This window comes from Notamacropus eugenii, chromosome 4 (genome assembly GCF_028372415.1).
Source record: "Notamacropus eugenii isolate mMacEug1 chromosome 4, mMacEug1.pri_v2, whole genome shotgun sequence".
In the NCBI taxonomy this organism is placed as follows: Eukaryota; Metazoa; Chordata; class Mammalia; order Diprotodontia; family Macropodidae; genus Notamacropus; species Notamacropus eugenii.
The window spans coordinates 317,338,544-317,358,282 of record NC_092875.1 but is presented as its reverse complement, the minus strand read 5'-3'; the positions used below and the strand labels follow the sequence as shown (position 1 = coordinate 317,358,282).

Genomic DNA, 19,739 nt, shown 5'->3' with positions numbered 1-19,739 from the left:
AGCTGCAATATTAAAGGACTGGACATCATGAAATGATATTTTGGAAGGCAAAGGAGCTAGGACTACAAGCAAGAGTCACCTGGCAAAATTAAGCATAGTATATCAAGAGGAAAAAAATGGTCATTCAATGAAATAGGAGGATTTCAAGCTTTCATAAGGAGAAGATCAGAACTAAAGCAAAAATCTGACTTCTAATATCAAGACCCAAGGGAAGCATAAACAGGGAAAAGAAAACATAAGGGAGTCAACAGAGATAAGTTATTTACGTCTCTACATGGGAAGATGATATTTGTAATTCTTAAAAATTGTATCACTAATAGTACACTAGATGGAATATACATAGACATAGGTACAGCTATAAGATGAATTTAGGGCAAGATAAAAATAAATTAAGGTATGAGAAAGAGGAGTACAAAGCATGTAGAAAGAAGGGAGAGGTAGAATGGGGTAAATTATTTCACATGAAGAGGTACAAAAGACCTATCACAGTGAAGGGGAAAATGGGAAGTTGGGTGACAAGCATCGCTTGAACATTACTCTCATCAGCATTGGCTCAAAGAGGGAATCATATATACAATCAGTTAAATACAGAAATCTGTCTTAACCAATAGGGAAGTAGGAGGGCAGGAGAACAAGTAAAGAGGAGCTGGGGACTGACAAAAGGAAAGGCAGATCAGAGGAGGTGGCAGACAGAGGCAAAACACTGATAAGAAGGGAAAGGGTAAAAGGAGAGAGAACAAATAGGAGGCAGAATAAGATGGAGGGAAATACACAAGGTAATAATCATAACTGTAATGTGAATGGGATGAACTCTCCTGTAAAACAGAAGCAGACAGCAGTATGGATCAAAATCCAGAATCCTACAACATGCTGTTTACAAGAAACACACTTGGAGCAGAGACACACACAGAGTAAAGGTAAGGAGCAGGGGCAGAATGTATTGTGCTTCAGCTGAAGTAAAAAAAGCAGAGGGTAGCTATCCTAATGTCAAACAAAGTAAAAGGAAAAAAAAGACCTAATTAAAAGAGACAAGGAAGGAAACTACATCTTGCTAAAAAGTACCATGGACAATGAAGCAATATCAATACTAAATATATATGCACCAAGTAGTATAAACACCCAAATTCGTAAAGGAGAAGTTATGTGAATTACAGGAAGAAAAAGACAGTAAAACTATACTAGTGGGTCACCTCAACTCTCCCCTCAGAATTCCGTAAATCCAACCAAAAAATAAACAAGAAACTAAGGTAGCAAATAGAATATTAGAAAAGTTAGATATGACAGACCTTTGGCATGATTTAGACAGAAAGGGTGACACCAGAAACAAATTAGAAGAGCAAGGAACAGTCTACCTGTCAGATCTATGGGAAGGGGAAGAATTCATGACCAAACAACAGATCGCATTACAAAATGCAAAATGGAAAATTTTGATCATATTAAATTAAAAAGCTTTTAAAAGTTCAAACAAATGTAAACAATGCATTGCAGATTAAAAGGAAAGCAGAAAGATGGGAAACAATTTTTATATGTGTGTCTGATAAAGGCCTCATTTCTCAAATATATAGAATACTGAGTCATATTTACAAGAATACAAGCCATTCCTCAACTGATAAAAGATCAAAAGATATGAACACGCAGTTTTCAGAGGAAGAAAACAAAACTATCGACAGGCATATGAAATTCTCTAAATCACTTTCGATTAGAGAAGTGCAAATTGAAACAACTTTGAGGAACCATCTCACACCTATCATATTGACTAATATGATGGAAAAGGAAAGTGATAAATGCTGGAGAAGATGTGTGAAAATTGGGACATTAATGCACTGTTGGTGGAGATATGAACTCATCTAACCATTCTGGGGAGCGATTTGGAATTTTGCCCAAAGGGCAATCAAACTGTGCAAATCCTTTGATCCAGCACTACTATGTCTCTCTCCTAAAGAGATTATAAAAGGGAAAAGGAACTACATGTACAAAATATTTATAGCAGCCCTTTCTGTGATTGCAAAATATTATAAATTGAGGGGATGACCATCAATTGGGGAATTGCTGAACAAACTGTGGTATATGAATGTAATGGAATACTATCGTGCAATAACAAATGAATAGCAGGTAGACTTCAGAAAAACCTGAAAAGACTTGTATTAACTGATACAAAGTGAAATGAGCAGAACTGGAAAGCATTGTACACAGTATCAGTAACATTGTGTGATGATCAACTAAGAATTACTCAGCTCTTCTCAACAACACAATGATCCAAGACAAATACAAAGGACTCACAAAGGAAAATGCTTTTCCCCCCATTTTCATTCTTTGGTAGATTTTCAAACATTTAACAATGTTAATTATCTTTTTTGTGAAAATCATCCCTTAGTTTCTTTGATAAGTACACCTGGTTTTCTTTCTACATCACTACCCAATAGATGTTCTTCTTTTACTATTTTCTTACCCAGGTCCTTGATCGTTATTCTTCTAAACTACCTAGACTCCTGCTATTTTCTCTAATCTCTCTATCTGAAGGCTATTCTACTGTAATAGCTGAAACATTTACTTCCATGTGGATGACTACTAAAGCTGTCCTTCTGGTCTTTATTTTCACTTAAGCTCCACTTCCACACCTGCAACTTAAAAAAAAAAATCAATTTTATTTTTAATTCTGAATTTTCTCCCTTTCGCTTCCCCTTGAGAAAGCAAGAAAAATAAAACCTATTGCAAATGTTGAGCAAAACAAATTTCCACATTAGCCATGTCCAATAAAACACATTATGATGTGTATTCTAAGTCTATCACCTTTCTAGAGCTGGAGGAAGATAGCATGTTTCATCATGATTCCTAAGTCTTTCAAATTTTTTTGACTTTATGACATTGTTATTGTATATATTATTTTACTGGTTCACCTCACTTTGTACGAGTTCAAATAAGTCTTCCCAGGATTTTCTAAAATCATCCCCTTCGTCATTTTTATAGCACAATAACATTCCATCACATACATATGCCATAATTTGTTTAGCCACTCTTCAATTGATGGGCACCCACTCAATTTCTAATTCTTTGACACAACAAAAAGAACTGTTATAAATATTTTTGTAATATTATCCTTTTCCTTTTTCTTGGTCTCTCTGAGATAGACACTTGCTGGGTCAAAGAGTATGCGCAGTACCCTTTGATCCAGCAATACCACTACTAGACCTGTATCTCAAAGAGATTTTTTAAAAAGGGAAGACAACCTATTTGTACAAGAAATATTTATAGCAGCTCTTTTTGTGGTGGCTAAGAATTGGAAATTGAGGGGATGCCTATCAACTAGGCATATGGCTGAACAAGCTGTGGTATATGATTGTAATGGAATAATATTATTATACTATAAAAAATGACAAGTAGGATGATTTCAGAAAAAAACTGCAAAGATTTACATAAACTGGCACAAAGTGAAGTGAGCAGAACCAGGAGAACATTGTACATAGTAACAGTAATATTGTACAATAAGAACTGTGAATGACTTTGCCATTCTCAGCAATACAATGATCCAAGACAATCCCAAAGAACTCATGTTGAAAAATGCTATCCATCTCCTGAGAAAGAACTGACACCGTCTGGATGCAGACCAAAGCATACTATTTTTCACTTTCTTTTTTTTTGGTCTTTTGTTTTTTGTTTCTTTTCTACTAACATGGAAATGTTTTACATGATGACACACATGTGACCTATATCAGATTGTTTACCATCTTAAGGAGGTGGGAGGGAAGGAGGAAGAGAATTTGGAACTCAAAACAAAAAAAAAACCAAATGAATGTTAAAAATAGTTTTTACATGTAATTGGGGAAAAATAAAATATTTAAAACAAACAAAAACCACAATGGATGTGCACAGTTTAATAGCATTCTGGGCACAGTTCTAAGTTGCTTTCTGGAATGGCTAGATAAGTTTACAGTTTACAGTTGCATTAATGTATCTGTTTTCCTATGGCTACTTAAGTACCAACTGTAAATCTGCAACTTTCTAATGAGCATTTTTACCTGGTATATTGATAATGCATTTTTGCTTATTGTTAATATAATTTTGCTTCTTAATGGGAAGATCTTCCCCATCCATTAAAGGCCCATGTGACCTGCTTAAGTCACATGGAAGCCTGAGTCACATGAGTTGTCACATGGAACAGGAAGGGTGGAACCGGAAGAGGCAGAGCTAGAGCAGAACAGAGAGGAAGTTAGTCAGAGAACAGTCAGAGCTGGGAAAGGCAGCCGACTAGCATGAAGGAGACAGCCTATTTGTGATTTGTTTAAGGGAGCTGGTTTGTGGGAAGCCTAACAGAGGGAAGGCCTAGGGATAATACTGCCCTCTGCATTGTTACTGTGTATAGATTTCTTTGTTACTGTGATGGATTTGGCTTTCAGGTGTCTGAATAAATGTTTTGGTTCTGTCTTCCACGTGGAGAGTCTGTTGTATTTCACAGTTTAGAATAGTGTAGGCATATTCATAGCTGCCTTAGGCTCTGTGAATATTGCATTGGCGCTACACCTGGCTATTTCAATAACCCAAGTTCAGAATGTCTAAAACCAAATTTAGCATCTTACATTTAAATTGGCTACTCCTTTCTTTCTGAAAGTTTTTCTTTCAATGACACTACTATTCTTTTAGTCACCCAGGCAGACGGAGTCAATCTTTGGTTTCTCTCTCCTTCATTAAATCAGTTCTTTTGATCATACAGGAAATCTTATCAATTCTTCTTTCAAAATATTTTTAATATCTGTCCATTTCATTTCATTTCCACCATTAGTAGCAAAGTTTAGATCCTCATTAATTAGGCAACTGAACTCCAAAGTCCAGTCTTAAAACTATGATTCATCTTCTCTAGCTACTGCTTTCCCATGTGTTATCATGTTAAGTCTCTCTTAGAACATAAGCTCTTTGAAGGTATTCTTTGTCTTTCTTTTGTATTTATATCCTCAAACTTAGAAAAGAAAGCGGTACATAATAAGTGTTTAAGAAATGATTTTTTCATTAATTTATTAATGTAAAGATAACATTGGCACAGTATATAAAGTATCACCCATGGAATTAAGAAGAACTGGATTTGAATTCTGCCTCTAACACTTAACAGGTATGTGACCCTGGATAAGTACCTTAAAACTGACAAGTCCTAGTTTCTCCTTCTATAAAATAGGGATAATAATAGCACTTATCTCCCTGGTTTGTTGTGAGCATCAGATGAAGTGATGAATTTAAAATACTTTGTAAACCTTATTATTATGAATAATGTTTAGATTATTCCAACAGTTTTCCCAACTGTAACATAACAATAATGATAATAATAATGACAGCATTTAAATAACGTCTTAAGGTCTGCAAGGTGATTTACATTTACTACCTCATTTCATCCTCACAACAACTGTAGGAGGTTGATTGCTTTATTATCTCATTTTATAGATAAGAAAACAGAGGCAGAGTGCCTTGAGCAGAGTTATAGATATAAGGGTCCGAGGCTGCATTTGAACTCAAGTTTTCTTAACTCCAGGTCCAGTGCTCTTTCCTCTGGGCCACCTAGCTGCTTTACGTATACTGTACATTGCTGGTAGGTTAATTTGTCTAAAAATAAAACGATGTTCATCATGTTGTTCTGCTCAAACACATCTGGTAACTCTCCCTGTCCTCAAAATTAAGTTCTCTTTTCTGGTTTCCAAATTCCTCCCAAATCTGGCCCCACTCTTTCCTAAGAAGAAATAAATGTAGTTGGGTGAAAAGAACCTTGTACTTGGAATCCAGAGACCTAGGCTCCTGCCCTAGCTCTATCACTAAATGGCTGTGTACTCATGGGAAAGTTACTTTACCTGACCCAATCTCAATTTCCTAATCTATAAAATGAGAAGGTTGGACTAGATCAGAGGTATCAAACTCCATAGCACAAAGGGAATCACATTAAAATGTAATTGAGAAATGTTTAACAAAATAAATAAAAACACAACCCAACATAATGTTAATTTGTGGTTTTCCAAGTCAATGATACACTCACATTAGTTTCCCCTTCTATTTCAGTTTGATTCCCCTGGGCTGGATAATTTTTAAGATGACTAATTCTATGAGAAGCACAATTTTTATCCAACTCTATTTCCTATCATTTCCTATCCTCTATTCCAGTCAGTTCAGTCTACTCAGCTGTCCCATGAATAAGCTCTCTGTCCTTGCATCTTTATTCATATTTTTTTCTCCAACACTGAATCTGCTACTTGCTGTGTGTCTTAAGCTACGTCACTTAACCTCTCTGGGCTTCAGTTTCCTCTTTTGTAAAATGAAGAGGCTCTCTCTAGCTCTGAATCTATGATCTAAAACTTAGATTTTTTCCTTCTCTAAAGATTTCTGTTCTTATTGTCTTTCCCAGTCACCTTATTTTATTTTCATGACTGAATGCTTTCCCTGCCTCCTTAACTAGAGTAACTGCTCCTTGCTGGATAGGGCTATCTTATGATGGGGTTATTTTGTTTTTGTTTTGTTTATAATTTCCTCACAGAACCTAAGAGTGTTAAGCATGTAATATATATTCAATACATATTTGCTGAATTAAATTAAGAACCACATTCTGAAGTAAAATAACAGTAAATTACACTATATTTTATCTAATTTAGGTGGTATCTGAAGCTCTTATGTTCTTTTTTTTTTCTGTACATTTCTCAGGTGATACTACCTAGTCCTGCAACTTTAAGTATCACCTTTACTCTGGATACTTATTTGCCTTTTTATTTCTGACACCCTTCCCAGTTTTCAATTGTAAATCTCCAACTATCATACTGATATAAATACTTGAATTTCTTAACATTTCAAAATTAATAGGGAATATCAGACTTTATTGTTGGTCTGTCCTAAACTTCCTCTTTTCCAAATTGTCACTATGAATAAAAGGATTAAGAAATGCCTATGATGCTCTATCAGAAAGGCATTTCCTTTGGGCAGTTTTTCCTGAAGGGCAATGACAAGGTGTGCTAATCCATCGACAATCTCTTACCAAATACATTCTTGTGAAATATCTGGTTATGCCTAAAGATACAGTGCTCAGTTGTAGAACGTAGTACACTAGTGGGTCCATATTGGGATAAAAATCTAGTAAACAGTCTCCTGAGCAGCAGCTCTCACTAAGCTTTGTTACCAGCATTTTGTTTGGGAACCAGCTACTTTAAACATCATTCTTTACATCCACAGTCTTCAAATCTTCCCTTTTTTCTTCTTTACCACAACTGTATGAGTTACTCCACTTAACTATAATTTGTCACCCTGGACATGGAAGTTAAAAGAAGTCTTTATCAACATTACCTTTTCATTTGCAGCATCAATTTGATTTTGTTTTTTATTTGTCAGCTGTAGGAGTTCTTCCTGATGGGCTGCAACCACTGATTCAAGTTGCTTTCTAAAACTGTCATCTATAGAATGAAGCTTTTCCATTGTAGCCCTACAGGAAACACATACAAATTAGTCTTTTTCTTTGGTGGCTTTACTTATTATTATTTTCTAAAAGGATATTTTTCTACAAACATTTCTGCTTCTGAACACAAAAAAAATTCCAAGGGTTATATAAAACTACATTTTACTTTTGATTTTGAAGACTTTTGTCTCTTTCTTCAATGAGTTTCTTTTCCTTGGTTTCAAATTTTTCTTTCATTTGTTTAACTTGTGCCTCAAGACCACTTAGTAGTTCTCCTTTATCTTTCCACTTCTTATTAATTGCACTGAAATGAAAGTTAAAAGGATTTAGAAAGAAATGCTCATGTCAATTTCATGTACCACAATATCTTTTCATTTATTTAGAAGACAGCAAAGGAGTGTAGTGGATAGAGTGCTGGGCCTGGTATAAGGAAAGCCACAGGTATGTACTAGCGGTGTGACCTTAGGCAAAAGTAATTTAACCTCTGTTGGCCCTTTCTTCATATGTAAAATGGGAATCATAATAACAATAACACCTACTTTCCAGGATTATTGTAAGGATTAAATGAGCTAATATTTGTAAAGTGCTTATTAGCACAGTGCCTGGTCCAGAGTTAGTGCTTAATAAATGCTATGATAACGATAATGGTGATGATACTGTCTTATACCTGTAAGCTTTTCCAATTTCCTCAAGTTTTGCTTCCTTTTCTTTCAGCTGCTGTTTGAGGTCCTCTTTTCTCTCACAGTGCCGCTCCAGTTCCTCCATTAGCTCTTCTAGTTGTGCAGCTTTTTCATCAAGTTGTTCTTGAGCATTTTTTTGCATTTCAATGGTTTCTTCTCGTAACTTCCTAATATGTTCGTCTCTTTCCTGTAAGCTCTTTGCAGAAAAATCAATACCTTGTTGATTTTTTTACTGTTCCCGAAATGTCTTTGTTTTGGTATTTTACAAGATAATAATGTAAGAAAAAGCTATCTTAGGACTTAAAAAAAATTGGAAATTTGCTGTGTAAGGCATTTAAGAAAACATTTACTGTGTAATTTATAAAAATGCAAATAGCCAATATTTATTTATATTAAATGTGAACAAGCTTTATCAAGAATCTTTATCTTTTATCTTTTTATTATTATTTCACTAAGTGATAAATTATGATAAAGATACATTTATTTTTAAAAATAAACTCTAAGGTCCTATTAGAATCCCAATTTTAATGGTCTAGTATGATGAAAATAATAACATGTAATCCCCCATGCAAAATTAACTCAGATTAAGTACAAAATTAAGAAACATACATTATGTAGAAGTTTTAGAAGGTAGAGGAGTTAAAAAACTAAAACTAAACATATGATGGTTCATTCTAAAAAAGGTTATGAATACATGTGAGCTGTGAATAAAAATAAAAATTAAATTTGTATGCTCTAAATCTCTGCTAAAAACAGCTTGGGGGTGGAGGTGGTGGTTTACAATTGCTTTATATAAAGGAGGAGAGGGCTTCACTGTTCAAGATGTTGTATAATTGTTAATCTGGAAAACTGACAGACATATGGTGTCTTCCCACTTCATATCAATCAAATGAAAAAATGGGAACTACTGCTAGCATCCTATGGTACACCACTTGAAATGAACACAATGAAAATGTGTTCCTATTGGTAAGGTAAGGACTTCATCTGATTCTGCTAATTATTACCCTTTTCTTCACCTAACACCAGAACTGATTGTGCTGAAAACAGTAACTACAAAGACTGTTACCAGAATTCTATTAGATACCACTTTTCTATTTCCAACTTTCCCCTTAGCTCCCAATGAGTATATGTAAGCTTGGTCAAAATGTCAATGCTGGTGTCCACAGAGCACAGAAGTCTATCATCTTTTGCTGAGACATGAGCCCCACTGTAATACAGAGTGTAATTATCTTCTAAATCTATTATGAACATCAACTGAGTGGTGGAGCTAAGATGTCAGAGTAGAGGAGGAACTCTGCCAAGCTCTCCCAGTATTCCTCTCCAAACAACTTTGAAATAATACCTCAAATAGAATTCTGGAGTGGCAGGGCCAACAAAAGATCAGGCAGAGACATTTTTCTAACCCAAGAAACTTAGGAGCTTGTAAAGAGAGATCTGTGATAGGGGTGGAGGCTAGCCCACAGACCACTTAGATGCAAAACCAGTGGTAGGGCTAGGTAGGGAAGCAGCAGCTTCAGGAGCTCTCAAGTCAGAGATGATAAGGATATGTAGGAACTGGTCAGAAAGAGATTACAAGAGATGGTATTTGGCAACTGTGTTGCCTATACGCTCTTCTGAATCACAGTTCATGAGTGGAGAGAAGCATTTTTGGTCAAGAGGTAACAATGACTGAAGAACACTATCATTTCCAATCCCAAGAGATCAGGGGCCCTTCCTGGGGAAAGACCACCATGAAGACCAAGAGAGCAGTGACCACACCTATCCCTAGAAAACACCAAAAACTACCAAAGCCTCAGAACAACTAGTTCTAAAAACAACAGTGTGAAAAAGCCTAGGACCTTGCAAAATGAGCAAAATACAAACCAAAAAAAAAAGAGATCCTGACCATAAAGAGCTACTCTGGTGACAAGGAAGATCAAGAGACAAATTTAGAAGAAGACAATGAAGTCAAAATAGCTACAATGAAAGAAAAATATAAATTGGATGCTAGCTCATCAAAAATGCCTAGAAGATCCAAAAAATTATTTTAAAAATCAAATAAGAATGGTAGAGGATAAATTAGGTAAAGAAATGAAAGTGAAGGAAGAAAATTATGAAAGGACAATTGATAGCTTGGTAAAAGAGGCACCAAAAATACACAGAAAATAATACCTTAAAAACAGAACATGAGGGGAAAACAAAACAGGCCAAAAGGAAAAAGAGGTACAAAATTTCATCAATGAAAATAATTCCTTAAAAATTAGAATTGTGCAAGGGGAATGATCCCATGAGACATCAAGAAATGATCAAATAGAGTAAAAAGAATGAAAAAAAAATAGAAGAAAATGTTAAATATCTCTTTGGAAAAAATGATATGAGAAACAGGTTGAGGAGAAATAATTTAAGAATTATTAGATTACCTGAAAGCCATGATCAAAGAAACACTATATTTACCATCTTAGGAATATATAAAGGAAAATTGCCCCAATATTCTAGGAATCGAGATAAACAGAAATTGAAAAAAGTAAATAGAAAAAGAAAGAATCCACCAATAACGACATGAAACAAATCCCAAAATGAAAATTGTAGGAATATTATAGCCAAATTCCAGAGCTCTCAGTTCAAAGGGATAATACTTGAAGCAGCCAGAAAGAAACCATTCAGATACCATGGAACTACAGTGATCACACAGGATTTAGCAGCTACCTTGTTAGGAGTGGATGGCTTGGAATATGATATTCCAGAGGGCAAAAGAGCTAGGATTACAACCAGGAATAACCTACCCAGCAAAACTGATATAATCTTTCAAGGGAAAAAATTGACTATTTAATGAAATAGAAGACTTTCAAGTATTGCTGATGAAAAAGACCAGAGCTAAATAGAAAATATGACTTTTGAACATAAGGTTCAAGAGAAGCATAAAAAGGGAAACAGGAAAGCAAACTAATAAGGGATTCAATAAAGTTAAACTGTTTCTATTTCTAGATGGGAAGATGATATATAACTCCTAAGAACTTTATCACTATTAAGGCTGATATAAAAAGCCTACACAGACAGAGGGTGCAAGCAAGAATGAGTTGCTCATGTTAGGATGATGTAAAAAGAAATGGACAAAGGGGATTAAAAGAGGATAAGAAAGGATTCCCTGGGAGAAGGGCAAAAAGAGTGTAAGAATGTGAAAAATTATTTCACATAAAAGAGGCATCCAAGAAAAAGACTGTGTGATGGAGGGAAAAAATGATGGAGGGGAAAGAGGCAGGGAGGTGTTACAGGGTGGGCAATGCCTGACCTTTATTTTCATCTAAATTGGTTCAAAGGCAGAAAAAAATATATATCAATACTCACTTGGGTATAGAAATACATCTTACCCAACAAGGAAATGGGAAGGGAATAAGGGAAAAAGAGGGGGGTGATAAAATGGAGTGCAGATAAAAGAAGGCAATGGTCAGAAGTAAAATAGACTTTGGAGGAGGGATAAGATAAAAAGAGCCAGAGAAGAATAAACAGAAAAAAACAGGATGGAAGGAAATGCACAGTTAGTAATCATAACTGAATTTGAGAGGAATGAACTCATCCATAAAGTGAAAGCAGCGAGCAGAATGGATTAGAAACCAGAATCCAATAATATGTTGTTTCCAAGAAAGACATTTGAAACACAGAGACACACAAAGAGTTAAAATAAGGGACTGGGGCAGAATCTATTATGTTTCAGCTAAAGTGAAAAAAGCAGGGGTAGCAATCTCAGACAAAGCAAAAGCAAACGTAGACTTAAAAGAGATAAGCAGGGGAGTAGGTGGAACCAGGATGGCAGAGTAAGCCAGGAACATGCCTGAATTCTTATAAATCAACCTCCAAAAAGCTATAACACTGCAAAATGAATTCTGGTGTGGCAGAACCAACAAAAGGATGGGGTGAAACAATTTTCCGGCCCAAGAAAACTCAGAAAGTCAGTAAGAAAAGTCTGTCTCACTGGAGTAAAGGAAAGTGTAGTCCAATACAGGAGCATCTGGGAAATAAAATGGATAATTTATATTACATTAAATTAAAAAGATTTTGCACAAATAAAACTAATGCAGACAAAATTAGTAGGAAAACAGGAAACTAGAAAAATTTTTACAGCAAGTTTCTCTGATAAAAATCCTCATTTCTCAGATATATAGAGAACTGAGCCAAATTAATAAAACGACACAAACCATTCTCCATTTCATAAATGGTCACACAAGTTTTCAGAAGAAGATATAAAAGTTATCAACAGTCACATGTAAATATGCTCAAAAATCACTATTTATTAGAGAAATGCAAATTAAAACAACTCTGATACCACCTAACTTGGCAGATTGGGGCTAACATGACAGAAAAGGAAAATAACAAATGCTGGAGAAGATGTGGGAAAATTGTTACACTAATGCACTGCTGGTGGAAATGTGAACCAATTCAACCATTCTGGAGAATAATTTGGAACTATGCCCAAAGGGCTATAAAATTGTGCACACTGTTTGACCCAGAAATAACATTACAAGGTCTGTATCTGAAAGAGATCAAAGAAAAGGGAAAAGGAACTACGGTATTTGTACAAAAATATTTATGGCAGCTGGTTAGTGCTGACAAAGAATTAGAAACTGAGAGGATGCCCATCAGCTGGGGAATGGCTGAACAAGTGCTAGATGATCGTGATAGAAAACCATTGTGCTGCAAGAAATGAGAATGGTTTCAGAAAAATCTGCCAAGATTTATATGAACTGATGCAAAGTGAAGTGAGCAGAACCAGGAGAAAGTTGTACACAGTAATAGTAATACTTTTACGATGATCAACTATGAAAGTCTTAGCTACTCTGAACAATACAGTGATCTAAGTTGATTTTAAAGAATTCATGATGAAAAATTGCTATTTTTTTCTACTTTATTTTTCTTGAGAGGGGTGTGTGTGTGTGTGTGTGTGTGTGTGTGTGTGTGTGTGTGTGTGTGTGTGTGTGTGTGTGTGTATTGCAATGGCTAATATGGAAATGTTTTGCGTAACTTCACACATATACTCTATATCATATTGCTTGCCTTCTCAAGGAGTGGGAGAGGGACAGGTGGGAGAGAGAATTTGTAACTCAAAACTTTTTTAAATGAATGTTAATTTTTTTTTCATTTAGTTGGGAAATATTTAATGAAATAAATAAAAACATATTTTAAAAATGATCAACTGAACTCCAAAACCTCTGGTGTCCCACTAAGGGAGAGTCTGTATTAGAAGAAACGAAAAGGTTTGATAAGCAATGTAGAGAATTTATTATGAATCTACCCCAGCATCTAGTTTACAGTTAGTCTGGTTTAAAAATTATATTTGTTATTTGCTCTGGGAAAAAAAAAAAACAACTGGTATTGAAATGAATTGGATGAGCAGGGGTAGAAATGGAGGGAAAGAGTATATTTGAGGCTTGGGACTTAGAAAAGCTAACAATTTTTTGTAAAGAAGATTTTACCTGAGTTATTTTCAACAAATTGTCTGAAGTAATTCAATATCTTTAAAACTGAGGGCAAAGAGATAGGGCTTGGACCTTGAATTATAAAAAGATACACAAAAAAGCCATATCAAAAAAGGTTGGTTTAAAAAGGAAGAGAATTCACTATTTACAAAAGGATGCTTCACAAATGGTAGGAAAAAAAGAACTGGCTAGTTCTCTTGTGGGTTGATGAAAAGTTAACTTTAGAAAGATAAAAATAAGAAAACATAGAATTGGTAGTTAAATAAAGAATAAACAAAATGTGATGCTGACATGTAACCTGTCACAAAAAAATTCTAAAATTACTTCCAGATACTGTGTCTAACTTAGAGGAGCTATTATGTTTACCTAATCTACCATCTCTTTCTTAAGAAAAAACAGTCTTTAATATCAAATATGATGTCAAACTCACTTCTTTCAATTTTCTAATGGTTTCAGTTTGGTCTTCTATAATTTTGACCTTAATTTTTAAAGAATCACTGTCACGTTCACTTAGCTTCCGAAGGGATTCATTTTCTGTCGTTAAAGCTTCAACTTTTGCCTCCAATTTTCCATAATCTTGGGCTAAAGATGCTCCTAAATAAAAAAGTAAACATTATTAAAATGTAACACATCAATGTATTTCAAATAATTTTGTAATTGTAGGAAATTATTTTTTTTAATTACTATACTTCACTGTGAAAACAAAACAAAAAAACCAAAATGTTTTTCCTTTAATTACTTACAATGGTGTTTTTAAAACCTCCAAATTTGAATGAATATATAGTTATAAACTTCAGATATTTAAGAATTGCTAGACTGAATGTGCAGCACAATCAAAATGACTTTTAAAAACGTACATGATAAATTCAACTTACAACTGAATGGCTTTGTACAATACTTTTAATTATTAATCAGTCAAGAAGTATTTATTAGACACTAAACTAAATGTCAGGCATTGTGCTAGGTGCTGGGAATACAAGAACAAAAACAAAAATATTGCCAACCTTAGGATCTTATATTTTGTTGAATGAAAATATAAGTAAATGTAAACAAAATTTTAAGGAGAGGATACTAGCAACTAGAAGAATCAGAAGCATTCTCAAGTAGAAAGTGGCATTTGAGCTGGAATTTGCTTATTTTCTTTCTATAGTCTTTTTAAATGGCTTTAAATATTAATTTTTTAATGAGCAGGTATTTATTTTCTTTCCCTTCCCCATCATCAAAATAAAGAAAAACAAAAATAAGCCCCTGTAACAAATATGCATAGTTAAGCAAAACAAATTTCCACACTGGCCACATCTAAAAATGTACGACTTATTCTGCACCCTAAGTTTTCTCAAATGTCCCTTTTTATTATTTCTTTGACACAACAGTATGCCATTACAATCACATGCATAATCATTCACTTAATATCAGAATGATGAGCATTCCCTTAGGTCATTTCCACTATAAAAAAGTTGCTATAAGTATTTTTTGTACATATGAGGTCCTTTTTAAAACTCTTCCTTTGATCATTTTTGGGATACAGGCCCAATAGTGGTATTGAGCTGATCCTTGAAGGAAGCAAGTGGTTCTAAGGGTTCTCAGAATCAATATAAATAGCATTAGCTGATAGTATCTTAATTAACACTGCTATTATTATTAACATGGTTCAGTGAATAGACAAGTGGCCTGCTGGTAGTCAGGAAGAGCTGGGTCAAATTAGTCACTTAACTTCTCAGTGCCCAAGCAGTGCTCTTAGAGTAAAAGTTGTTGCCTACCAGCATTGGTAGGGAGAACGTCTTCATTAAAGAGTTCCCTATATCAATGAAATAATCTGTCCAGGCCAAAAAAAAAAAAATTAGCACGCATCATCAGATAGTCTGTGAATGCATCTAAACATCTAAACATGGAAGACATCCTCATACAGAGGAGACTACTGTACTTGGAATTCAAAGTACTAGGTTCAAATACTAGCTCTGTGAATTACTAACTATGACTTTGGGCAAATACTTTCGCCTCTGCAGGTCTCAGTTTCACATTTACAAATTGAAAGTGTTGGATTAGATGACCTCTGAAGTCCATTCCTGCTATAAATCTATTATCCTGACAAGGTGATACCATATTTCTTTTTATTACTTTTGGTTACAGAAAGGAGAAGGAAAATGAGGTAATTTTTTAATAAAAGGCAGTCTTTTCACTACTGGTTACTGCTACTACTATATGTTTCTCTATGTAATAATGTGACAAAGGTTGCACAATTCAGATCATACAGACAAAAATACCATATGATAAAGGATTCTTCTCAACTCCTTTCTTAATGTCAATATTAAGCATTTCCTGAAATAAAGTCATTATTTTAGAGGGGTGGTCAATCTGACAAAGAAATACAAAATTCAATTTAAAAGTTAAAATATGCAAGAGATGTTAGACACTGGAAATACAAACATAAAAACTGTCACAATTGTGGTCCTCATGGAGATTACAATTAAAGGGAGTTATGCACACAAATGAGTATAATACAAGATAGAACATTATGGATACAAATGAGTTCTAGACAAAGTTCTCTAGGAAAAATGAAGGAAAGATTACTTTTAGTTGGGGGTAAACCATGGAAGGTGTTCTAGAGGATATGACAATTAAGATGGAACTTGAAAGAAGAAAAGGGTTTCAACATATGGAGACAAAGAAGTGTGTTCCAGGTGTGGTACACACAAAAGCAAAAATGGCCTATACAAAAGTAGAAAGGTAAGAGAAGGTGAAATATGAGGATAACTCAAAGTCTAACTCATTGCTGGAGTGAACTACACAAAAAGGAGTACTATGAAATAAGCTTGGAAAGGTAGGTATAAAATGCCTTATATGTCAAGGAAGGGAGTTTGTATTTATCATCTATGCAACAGGGAACCAATGCTGGTTGTTGAGCTGTAGATACACTAGACATAAAAAAACATTTTGGCAGCTCTACGAAGGATGGATTGGAGAGGCAAATGGCAAGGAAACTAATGAAAAAGCTATTATAATAATTAAAATAAGAGAAAATGAGGACCTGAATTACAACTGCAACAATTCACATTTAATATACTGTCTTATAGATTATAAAGTGCTATCTTCACAAGAGTAAAGTAGTACACATATTCTGTAAGGATTAGGGCACTGGGCTTAACCAATAGTTGTTTGGGTGCGGCCTTTTGACTGAGTTCAACAGAACAAATCCTTTTACTAAGGGAATTTGTTCTGGGAAGTTTGGATTCAGTCAAAGGGCCCCATTTGGGGACCTAGAGGGCCACATGTGGCCTCAAGGCCACAGGTTCCCCACCCCTGGACTAGTTGTTCCCAGAACTTCAATTTTAAGAAAAACGTACAGGCCAACCATGTCTTCATTCATTCCTGGGCTCTACCATTACCCCTCAAGGGTACCTTCCCTTGAAACCCCCACCATTTAGTTTATTTTTATGTGTTATTTTCCCTCATTAAAATGTAAGCTCCTTGAAGGCAGGGACTATCTGTCTGCCTATATTTGAATTCTTAGGGTTCAGCACAGTGCCTGGCAAGTAGGAAACAAGTTTTTTTAGTGTTATATTTGTCAGTTTTAAAATCAATACTGTATTTGCCTCATAAAAAATCTTTTGCTATATTTCCTTTTTCATCTATGTTTAAGAATATAAGGGATTATTTATTCTTAGAAGATCTGAAGTAATTCACCTATGAATCCATTTGAGCAGGGTTGGGTTTTTTTTCTTTGACATAATAATTCTTTGTTGACCTATCTTGTTTCCTTTTTTGAGATTGGTACATTTAAAATACTTACTATTCTTTCAGTTTTGGTCATTTATATTTTTGTGGATACACTTCAGTCTCCTTTAGGCCTCTAAACTATTATGGCTATAATTGCATGTACTATTTCCTAATACTATAAACAATTTATTATGGATTTTCTCCTTTTTTCATTTATAATTTTCCTAATTCATGTTTTTCCTTCCCATTTTGTGACTGTTTGATAATGGCTTGCCAATGTGACTGTCCTATTTCAAAGAACCAGTTTATGAATTTATCAATGCAATTTTTAAAAAATCCACTTTCTATTTTTCCTCAGCCTTATGATATCTAAAAAAATACTTTCTTCCAGACTATTGCTTCCCCCCTCCATTTCTTTAAGTACAAACAATATATTTATTTTCTTATTTAAACAGGCATCTGATATAAACTAGCCTCTATAAATTGCTTTGACTACATATTACATATTTTAATATGTGATACTATTATCAGCTATGCTTTTACTGTTTTTCTAATTTCTTTTTTAAGCTAATTATTGCTTAATAAATTAATTTTTCAGTTTCAATCTCATTTCACAATTTGTTATAAAACTAAATTACAGTTTCAGTTTCTGTGGGTTTTACTCATTTCATACATGATACAATTCTAGTTTTATTGCATTGTCTGCAAATACAGCATGTATACTTTTTGTCTTTCTGACCTGAAGGACATCACACGTTGAAATGGTTAATTACAGGGTTAAAGCTGCAAAGCAGAATTAAATAAGCTCTTAAATGCATTAAGACTGTTTGACTTTCATTTCTTGTATCCCTTGTGCCCAGCTGAGTGTCTGGTACACCACAGTTTTAATAAATGCTTGTTGACTGAATGACTGAAGTGAAACCATAACAGGAATGATGAACTGTGAGAACAGGGAGACATCAAAGACTGGGAAGATGCAATTAGAATAGAATATGTTCTATAAATCTGTTACAGAAAATATTATGTTCTACAAATTATATAAAATCAGGAGGACTGAGATAATGGCAAAGGTGGAACGATAGGAGATGATGAACAGAGAGGGAAATTTTGTAATTCTGATAAATTGATCAAGGTTCCTACTTTTTAGATCCTGTAACACATGGTTTATGTCAATAAAACAAAAAATTCTAGTTTTCTGGTTTAATTATTCAGTTATTACGATAAATACTTTTAGCAACAACAAATGATATCACTGACTGTTTTTTAATTGGTAACAAAATAACTTTTCTCCTTTGATTTAGAACTAAAAAACATAATCTTGCTATTTTCCCTTTCAAAAATTCATTTTTTACCCTGTTGTGCTAGTTCCTGTCCCCATATTTTTCTTTCTGCTTTTAAACCATCAATTATTGATTCCTGGGCTGTTAGTTGAGAAATAAGTTGGGATTTTTCCTGCTTGAGAAGTTCTAATGGAGCACTCTTCTGCTTTTCGTCCTCAATCATGGTTTCAAGGGTATGGATTCGATTCTGTAGACATAAAACGTTTTAATTAACTTTTTCAGTTAATAGACATTCACTTGCCTCCTTCCCACCACCTACTCTCCAGGAAAGAAAAGCAAAAATCTTTATAACAAACATGCATAATCAAGAAAAATCCATTTCTACATTGGTGATGTCTAAAATGCAGGTCTCATTCTTTCCCCTGAGTTCCTCTCTTCTCTGTCAGGAAGTGGGTGTCATCATGGCTGTTGGCTCTCTGGAATCATGGTTTTCACCGTGTTACTTAGAGATCTGAAGTTTCTCCAAGTTGCTTTGTCCTTACATTTCTGCATCAGCTGATCCTGCTTTTCCCAGGTTCCTTTTGAAAGCAGCAGTTCTAATGGCACATTATTCTAGTACATTCACATAGCAAGTGTTCAGTCATTCCCCAAATGATGGGCATCCCTAAGTTTTCCAAAAAACTAAAAGGGATATTATAAATATTTTGTACATATGGGTGCTTTTCCTCTTTTTTAATCTTTTTGAGAGTAAATGCCAAGTTAATGGTATCACTGGGTCAAAAGGTATGCACAGTGTAGTAACTTTTAGAGTATAGTTTCAAACTGTTTTCCAGAATAGTTAAACCAATTTACAGCTCTACCAACAGCATATTATTCCTATTTTCCCACAGTCTGTCCAATATTTACCATTTTCTTTTTTTTTTGTCAATTTTGCCAATCCAATGAGCCTGAGGAGAAACCTCAGAGTTGCCTTAAATTTGCATTTTTCTATTAGTGGTTCAAAACATTTTTTCCATATGGTCACTGATAGGGATGTCTTCCCTTGGGAAGCAACTGTACATATCCTTTGACCATTTATCAATTGATAAATGGCTCTCACTTGTATAAATTTTAATCAGTTTCTTATATATCTCAAATATGAGACTTATCAGAGAAACACTCTGCAATAATTATCCCTCTTCCCCGTTAACTGCTGCCCTTC

General features: G+C 34.4%; 1 protein-coding gene across 4 annotated transcripts in view; it reads right to left on the bottom strand.

Moving 5' to 3' along the window:
- The window catches only part of LRRCC1 (leucine rich repeat and coiled-coil centrosomal protein 1), a 54,293-nt gene that overhangs the window by 2,157 nt on the left and 32,397 nt on the right, over nucleotides 1-19,739 (bottom strand). For 2 of the 4 annotated variants that reach the window (XM_072604987.1, XM_072604988.1), the window contains exons 14-18: nucleotides 18,611-18,785; nucleotides 13,972-14,135; nucleotides 8,079-8,287; nucleotides 7,578-7,715; nucleotides 7,303-7,438 (exon numbers count right to left, since the gene is read on the bottom strand). In XM_072604987.1, coding sequence (XP_072461088.1) covers nucleotides 7,303-7,438; nucleotides 7,578-7,715; nucleotides 8,079-8,287; nucleotides 13,972-14,135; nucleotides 18,611-18,785 — 822 coding nt within the window. Of the gene's footprint in view, nucleotides 1-2,551; nucleotides 2,625-7,302; nucleotides 7,439-7,577; nucleotides 7,716-8,078; nucleotides 8,288-13,971; nucleotides 14,136-18,610; nucleotides 18,786-19,739 lie in introns of all 4 variants that reach the window. The other 2 variants (XM_072604989.1, XM_072604990.1) reach the window with 2 other exon arrangements.